Source organism: Myodes glareolus, chromosome 9 (assembly GCF_982192425.1).
Source record: "Myodes glareolus chromosome 9, mMyoGla1.1, whole genome shotgun sequence".
NCBI lineage: Eukaryota > Metazoa > Chordata > Mammalia > Rodentia > Cricetidae > Myodes > Myodes glareolus.
The window spans coordinates 64,914,311-64,923,217 of NC_142034.1; the positions used below are offsets into that span (position 1 = coordinate 64,914,311).

At 49.5% G+C, this 8,907-nt stretch overlaps 1 protein-coding gene across 6 annotated transcripts in view; it reads left to right on the plus strand.

Annotated features, from left to right (window-relative positions):
• The window catches only part of Snap47 (synaptosome associated protein 47), a 45,899-nt gene extending 37,812 nt beyond the window's left edge, over positions 1–8,087 (plus strand). For all 6 annotated transcript variants that reach the window (XM_085694999.1, XM_085694996.1, XM_048440059.2 and 3 more), the window contains one exon: positions 7,565–8,087. In XM_085694999.1, coding sequence (XP_085551125.1) covers positions 7,565–7,711 — 147 coding nt within the window. In that variant the 3' untranslated portion in view covers positions 7,712–8,087. The remainder of the gene's footprint in view (positions 1–7,564) is intronic.
• The last annotated feature ends 820 nt before the right edge of the window (positions 8,088–8,907 follow it).

The window sequence follows — 8,907 nt, forward strand, 5'->3', positions numbered from 1 at the left end:
AGATGCTGTGCATCCTCTAGAAGAAGGTCCTCTGTTCTGTGTCTGAGCATTTAACCAGGAAGATATGCTGGCTCTTGTTGATGCCCTTCCTTTGTCGGTGGACAGTCTTTCCGACCGTGCTACTAACGTGGTAAGTCATGGAGTTCCTCACGTCAAGTCGCCGGCACTCTGCAATCTGTCCCATATGGGTTCAGTTTGTTTCCTGTGTTGTGTTTTCATTTTCATTTGTCTCTAAGAATTTACTAATTTCCTTTCATTGGCTTATTCAGGGCTGCTGTTTAATTTGTGTATATGTATGAGTGTTATGGCTTTCCAAATTTCTACTTTGATTCTGCTGTGGTCAGAGAAGAGACTTATTATTTCAGTCACTATACATTTAATGAGATTCGTTCCCTGGCATATGATGTATGCTGGAGAAATTCACTGAAGCATGGAATACTCTGCTTCACTCCTAAAATCCTGGGAATCCAAAAGTGAAGTATTTTCCCATGCTAATGATCCCTCTGCTGGCCAGTAGCCACAGCCACCAGAGTAACTTCAGGGTGGGGCTGGTTACCGAAAAACCAGGGCAAAACTGGTTGTGAAGACCTCAGCCTTACCTCAGAAGAAAGACTGAAGGTTGAGTGTGTCACCAATGGCCAGTGCTTTAATCACCCACCCCCATATAATGAAGCCTCCATAAATGCCTAGAGACGTTTTCAGACATCTTCCCGACAGCTGAACAATTGGAGGACCTAAGGGTGAGTGCCCACAGAAGGCATGGAAGCCCCGCCCTGTACCCATACCTGGCCTCCTGCATCTCTTTGTTACGATGAACCAGGCAACCTAAGCTAGTGTTCTCTAAGTTCTGTGAACTGCTTGAACAAGCCAGTACAAGCCAAGAACACTGACATACTGCTGGTCATCAGGGGAGGGCTTACCTCTGCCCCTGGAGTGGAGACATAGTGGGGACTGAGCCCCCAGCCTTGAGATCTAACACTCTCCGTGCAGTAGGTACCAGAGTTGAGCTGAGTTAGAGGACACACTGCTGAGGAGCGACTGTTGCTGATGGGGAGCGGCCCCCAGACTCTGGGTATTAGGGTGTTGTTAGCACAGCGAGGCTGCATGTGCTCTCACCCATATTCTCGACTGTGGTGCTCAGGTGGGGTGGCAGTAGTCCACTGGAGCCCTGCATTCCCTTCCGTGATCTCTCCAGAGACTCTTCTGTAGCTGGTCACAGTAGGTAACAAGTACGCAGTAGCTTTGGTCTCGACTGGGAAGCAGCTCTTGAGTTTTGATGTTATTGACGCCTGTCAGACAAATAAGGGATGAACAGGCTTAGGGGTTGTCTGTCCTTCCGTCTGTCTGTCGTCATGCAGCACAAACACAGCGCATACCAAGATGGGAGGTGTAGGTACTGCACCCTTGCCTTATAACGCATTGTGTCTGGTGTGATTGTCACTGTCCCCTTTCATACAGCAGGGTAAGAGCAGATGGCACATCGTGAAGCAGTCCGAGGCCCTCCCATTGCTCGGAATCCAGGGAACCATGCCTCAGTACATCTTCCTCAGTACATCTTCCCTGTGTCTCTGGTTTTGTGTAGTAAAGATCCGTCTTTCTGCAAACATTTGACTCACTTGGAGGTCACCTATGAGTTGTGTAGCCTTGGACCTGTGTACTCAGGCCTCACGCTGACCCTCAAGTGAGAACAGCTGTTTGTCCCTGGCAGCCGGCCGCCAGAAGTGGTTCAAGGCCCACAGATCCCTGAAGACCTGAGCTCAGCTACTCTGCCGTCTCTAAGTCCCCCCAGAAATGGCACAAACAAGCCCATACACACCATGGTATGGGGGAGACTATGAGAGCGGAGCCTCACACCCACCCTCCCTGCCAGCCCCAGACCACCAGGAGCCCCTAGGAATGCAGCCACTGGGACGTGAGACTAGGGTGGTCTGTGAGCATTGCGTGTGATGGATTGCAGCAGAGCATTGCTCCTGCAGCCCCTCGGGCTCCACTGTTGTGAAAGCCAACTTTCCCTCCTTACCTTCTCCACAGCATGTTAATGGCCCAACTGGAAGAACCGTTCAGAGTTGCAGACAGCTTGATTTATCCCAGCTCTGTTCTTAAATGGTTGCTAATTTCTCACTGTAGGAAAATTCACAGTTTCTGGGTGAGCCAGTGTAAGAAGAGCTGAGAGCAGACAGCCCAGCTCACAATAATTGTAGGTGCTCAGATTCATCCCCATATCCTGGGGTCCTCTGACAAGGTGGAGCAGGGCATCTTTCCTAAGAGTCTATGTGAAGACAGCAACCAGTGTGCTGCAGCATGTGTGGGCACACAGAAAGCTAGACTGTCTTGACAGCTCAGCTCCACATCGTGAGGCCAAGACCCCTTGAGAGAGAGTGTGTGGGCACGTCCATGGGCACGTCCATGTGGTCAGTGCATCGAAACTGCCTCAGTCAACTTTGGTTTCATAATGTGCTGTCATTACGGACAGTGTAGAAATGGCAAGGAGGCTGAAGTCTCTCTCTCTCTGCTCTGGTGTCCCTGGTATGACCTGGCTACCAGCCAGGGCTGTGTTGGTGTGCTTGTCTCCAGTCCAGGCAGCGTCGTGCAGATAGACCACTCGTCACATACCGCTGGGCTGTGAGCTCTTGTCCAGAGCAGCCTTGAGGACTCATGGGCCTTTCGAGGCCAGTTAGGCTAGAGAGCCCTCCTCAAGGATTCCCTGGGAATAGCCCCTTGCAGAGCGGCAATTGTGCTCGTCCTAGGCACACAGCTCTGTGTGTGTGTGTGTGTGTGTGTGTGTGTGTGTGTGTGTGTTGTGAGGGGAGTGGGTATCTGTTCCTTCCCTGATCTTTTGTGTCCCTCTCTACTTCCTGCCTGAAGTCACCTGAACTGTTCCCTTCTCCTACCACAGACACTGAGGAGGAGCTGACGGGACTCGTGGACAGTGGTGCTGACTGCTGATAGCTGATTGTTGTGTTGTATCCATAGCTTCCCAGACTTTCCTGGACACACGCCTGCACATGTTTACATGCCTTGCCTGTCCTGCACGGGTTGACGGTTAGGCAGTCTGCACAGAGTGGCAGGCAGTCTTGTTTGCTGCATATCAGGGACTTGTGGGAACATCCATCTGAGCCTGGTCTTTGACTCCCAGCCAGAGAGGGCCCATCAAGGGGCTCCTGGGTATGTCAGAGGCTGGCAGCATTATGTGCTGATGACTAGACAGCTTGTCATCCTGGGCCACAGAGGGAACAACTGTTTTTAAGGTTTGGCCAGACTTCATGAGCTCCATTCTTTCCATCCCCTGTTATATGGAATGTGCGTGGTGCTATTTAATTACTTCAATCCCTCTCTTAAAGAAAAAAGGCTCCCAATATTCTAACGGTATTAGTGCTTAGAAGGTTAGCTCTGTGACTTTCTGTATTTGCGGACCTAGTAGCTGCTGGATGTCTTTTCAGTATGGGCAGGATTAATTAATTCCAAGTGCATTCTGGCAGACAGGCCAAGGGGTCTTAGCAGCCTATTTGGAATGAGTTCTATTTTTAAGACTTAAAAAATGGTGAGAGTTTTTCCAAATCAAAGATTAAATAGCAACCAGCCTGTATTTTGAGTGTTTGTACAATAAAATGCTGAAACTTGGATAGGCAGTCGGCTGTTTGGGCCACGATTATTACATGTGAGTATTCTTTATTCTTTGACTATTAAGCAGACGTCACAGACTACACAGTTTCACTGATTTATTTTTTTCTTGTTTTTTCCTTTGAGAAGGTCTCATAGCCTAGTCAAGATGACCTTGAATTTCTGGTCTTCTGACTTTACCTCCCAAGTGCTGAGATTGCAGGCAGACACCACCACACCCGGTTTATGTAATTCTGGGGCTGAGCCGCACTGCGCCCTCATCTCACACATAGCCTCTCTCTTGCTGCAGTTTCGCTGTGCACAAGGCAGGGACAGTCGACCTAGCTTTTCAGGAAGATGGCAGTTGGAAATGCGGTGATATTTTGTTTGTTTCACAGACTCTATCATAGAGGTGATCTTTGTGGACATAATGTCCTGTGTCCCTTGATCCTGTTTCATATAGCTAGCATTCATGTTTGTCCTGGCTGACATTCACACTGACATATAGGACTTCTGTGTTGTGTGTACTATACCTGACCAATCAATGACTTTTGTTTGTTTACTTTTTGAAGTGTATTTTGGATGCATTCACTTTTCACTCCTCAAATTGTGGTCATTTAAGAATGCATTGTTTCTTCCTGCACTGCAGCTTTATGGCACTTTGGGCTGTGAGGGCTGGGTAGGTCCTGCAGCTCAGCATCCAGGACACGACAGTGCCTCCTCCAGGCCCAGATGAGATAGATCCTTGCCCTGTTTTCAGGGACGTGTGATTTCTCACAGTGCCCTGGTGCTGTGACTGAGTCATCCCCCGGTGGCATTTAATGCCAGCCTAGTGATTATGTCTCTTGTAAGCTGGCTCAGTCTGGATCCAGTGAGCTCCAACGCTCATGGCCAGCACACAGCTTTTCTGGACCTTATTTTTTAAAAGTTTGAGATTAAAAAAAAAAAAAAACGAACACTTTCTAAAATTAAGTTCTGTGAGTTGCACGGCAGGGGGCACACAGTTCAAGCTTTTGTTTAGAATAACTAGAGAATGAAAAAGTAAACAACAGGAAACAAAACTGGAAGTGTACTTTGATCGTGTATTTTTAGTTTTCACACAAGCATGTAGATGAAGTAATAAAATCCAGCTCACGTGGGCTGAACATTCCTTTTCTGAAGCACTCAGGACCATACTGGTTTTGAATTATTTAGGATTTTGAAATATTTCTCAGACGTGAGATAGCCTCGGACTGGGACCTAGTCTAAGCATGAAATTCACCTGTTTTATGTGTGCCTTTGACACATGCTTGAAGTGATCTCAGACAGTAGGTAACACTGTACCCACATTTCAGAGGCTTTGTTTTATGCTTTATTTTTGTTGTTTTGAGATAGGGTTTTGTGTAATCAAGGCTGGACTCAAACTCCGTGTGTCGCTGAGACTGGCCTTGAACTCCTGATCTTGCTGGGATTGCAGGTGTGCCCCTTCATGCCTGTGTGTTTGGATGTGGCCTGTCCCATGAGCTCAGGTGTAGTGTTTTGCAATGGTGTCACATCAGCTCAGAAAGATGCAGATTTGGGGTTGGGGGGGTGCCAACCTGTCATCTACTTTGAGTCATGGGCGGCTTTCATTTTCTTCCCCCCTTTTCTTCTTAGACACAAACAAGACAAACTGTGTCTTGTCTACTAAGTGAGCCATGGCTGAGAGGCTACAGGACCCACACATGACTGACTAGAAGCTGAGGTGTCCAGAGTTCTGGCAGGACTTGGCTCCTGGTTTAAAAGAGGCCATAGTCTAAAACATTTCTATTCCAGACCATGGCGCATATACCTTCAGGACAGGGCGCTGGCTGAGAATTGCGCTATCAGCACATCACAGTATATTTATACCCTCTGGAAAGACGTGTGCTCTTATGAACCCACGTGCACACAGACTCAGAGTCTGTAGAGAAGCAGACTGGGACTGTGTATGGCCTGACCGTTGGAGGCTGGGGGCCTTGTCAGGTGACATAAGTGGCAGGCAGGTGAGAGGACGATTGACGAGAGAGAGGGGTGGGATGGGTTTAGGGGACTCATTTCCTTGTTTTCCTTTGTTGTCTGGTGTCCACTAGGTGAGGTCGCCAGTGTAGGAGATGGAAAGACTTACTGTATGATGTCACCGCCCATCCCCAGAGCTAACCCCACAGCATGTTTTCAGAGTTCGAGCTGACTTCTGGGGGAGCAGACCTAGAACTGCAGGTAGCGTGCTCTGTCTTGTGATAGCAGTGTTCATGGGGAGACACGGGCTGTCCCAGTCTGTCACAGTCTCTGTGTCTGTCTTTAGAGGAGCTCCCAAGACCCACTGGTGGCCCCATCACAGGCCTTTTAAGTTTGCAGTTTATTGTGCGGATGGCTTGTGTGACTCTAGCTGTTGGGAAAGAACTTAGGCTTACTGTCCTGGCTTCTCCTGCTTGTGCTGTATGTTATTAGTCAAATACACAGCTTGGCCAGGTTGCCAAACTGGTGGAAATGCCAGCCTGTGAGTAAGGGTGCCTCTGTGAACTGGAACTGAGCACCTAGTGTGTGACTAGGGGCACCAGCTAGGTGAGTGATAGAGCCGTTTGGACCACCAGAGGTGTGTGGTAGCCGTGCCAGACCCTCGTAGGACGCTTTCGTATGTCATCAGGTAGAGGTCAGGGAAGGTCTTAGGTTGTAATGTAGTCACTCGACAGACGTTAGGGGCCCATCTCTGCCATAACAGCTGTGGGGAGACAGTGATTGTGACCAAGATGTCCCGATGACTCAGGTTCCTCAAGTCCTCTTTCCCCAGAAGAAGGTGTTCACAGTCATCACAAAGTGGTGGGCGCTGTTTTCTTTTAGTATGCTTTCCGTCAGCTTGGGAATATTAGCTGCTTAGCCCAGTTTCATGAGAGCATAGAGTAGCCCCAGTGTGAGGGGCTCGGAACTGCAGGAAAATAAAGCTGCCTGGAGTATGACGTGGATCACAGATGTGAATGTGGGTAGCTAAGGGGAGATGGGTTTCCTTGACCTCTCTGGCCTGCAGTGGTCTGTTACTTTCCCCATGGACACATTAACCTGTTCTCAGGCCCTCGGTGATCTCTGCCCTAGGGTAAATATGGCCAGCCTTACATTTTTAAAGTGACCTTGTGTTGGGTGTAGCCTATTAAATTATAGGCATTTGTCATTTAATGATGAGGATGCATTTTAGGGGGAGCCTAGTGAGGGGACTTTTCGCCATTACCAACATCTGGTGACTTACACGGGTCTGAATGCTTGTGTCCCTTGCTGGCAAGAGAGCTGTGGGCACAAACACACACAGCTGCTGTAGCATGACCAGCGCACTGCTGTGCTGAGCTCAAGGTTCATTCCCGTGTTTGTCTGACGGTGGGAGCCATGCAGCCTCATGACTCGGTTAGCCCAGGTCCACAATGGTTTCACTTAGGGCCTTTTGGGGATGGCCATGCACACCTGATGATGGCGGGCAGCTGCATCCTGGGATAACAGGGTTGAAGCACGATTCATAAAAACTCAGGGTGAGAAATTGGGATTCAACCTGAAGATCTGAAAAGAAAAACAGTCAGCCATTGGCTCTTACCTCAATCTCAATCTGAAATTGCGATCCTGCCTCTGGGAATCTCAGAAGAAGACTGCATATCTAAGAGCTGTTTCCTCCCATTTTGTAATCCTCTCTAGGGCCAGGATTAAAGGCATGCACTGCCCAGTTTCTATGACAGTTTCAGTGGCTACTGAGATTAAATGTGTGTGTTACCATAACCTGGTCTATAAGGCTGACCAGTGGGGCTGTTTTACTCTCAGATCTTCAGGCAGTCTTTATTTATTAAAATATATTTGAAATGCCACTACACAGGGTTAGGCCTAGTGCGGAGGCCAAGCCCAGGCAGCAGCTCTGTACGCTGTCCTCATGGCTTTCACTATTGTGAGAAGGATGGAAATATGTACATGCTTGTCATTTGTGCTTCCCCAGATCCTGAGCAAGCTGAAGGGACTGGCACTGGACACTGAGGCAGAGCTCGAGCGCCAGGATGAAGCTCTGGATGGCATCACCGTGGCTGTGGACCAGGCCACTCTGACGGTGGACAAGCATAACCGGCGTATGAGGAAGCTGCTGTAGCGGAGCGAGTTGCAGAGCGGTCCCCCTGGCATGGCGCTCCTGATTCTGCTGTGTCCAGCCCTGTGTCCTTTGCACTGGAACCTGGAAGCCATTCGTGGTGCTGTGGAACTGTGACACCTTCCTAAGGGAGGGCCACCAAGAGGAATCACGACATGCATGAGTATGATGTGTTTTCCAGGTGCCCTTAGCATGTGGGCCAAGCCCTGTTCAGGTAAGGATGGCTACCACGGCATAGCCATCCTCCCTGTCCTCACTGAGACCCCAGCTTTGTGCTGCCGTTGTGGGACTGTGACCCAGGTTGCCGTGCACAATCACATCATATTGTCATCTTTTCACCATTTCTGCCGAACAGTAAAGAAGATACCAGTCATTCTGAGGGATGAGTACTTGGTCTAACTCTGCTGTTCACTTGCCACAGGCATTGATTCCCGTTAAGATGCTGCTGTAGCCCTACCACCTTATCTTGGCCGTCAGTTAGCTTTCTGTAGAGGAACAAATTTAGTAGCCTCGGTGTATGTCTTATAAAAGAGTGTTTACTGGATTGCTTACGTCATAGGGCTGGGTCCAAGCACAGCCATGTGTACCCTGGAGAGTCAGAAAACACCAGGCCAAGACTCCGGACCCTCCGGCAGCCCCAGCTCTGAAGGCCTGGAAGCTCCTGGAACACTGGTCTTGGTTCTGCATTTGTAGGTCAAAGATAATGGAAGCTGGTGGCAGCCACGCACTCTCAGAGAGAGGGGGCCTGCACCCTTAGCACACACTGCTTCCTCCACCACCCTTTTAGGCTGCCCACAGTCAGGGCAACCCCCTTTTCCCTAGTCCCTGTCCCTCTGGAAGCATACACACCCCATTTCCCAGACACACAGGCATGTCTCACCACTCCTAGACAGCGCTTAATCTAGTAAATTGATGACCACGACCAGACATTCTGCTGGCCTTGCCCTTTCAGACAGCCTTTTCTCATCACGTGTGTGGGGACGGGTGAACGCTGCAAGTGCAGCCCGCCCCCAGCACAGTGCCTCCACAGCAGATGTCTCTGCTTCTAGGGAAACAGACACAGTGCGGATCCCCAGGCTACTCAGAAATGTGCCTAGGTGCCTGCTTGAAGAGGGCCCAAGCTATGCCTTACTGTTTGCCTTTGCTTGGTCTTGTGCGTCTTCAGTGCGGGTTCCCACGTCTCTGCTAGGAGCTTCTTC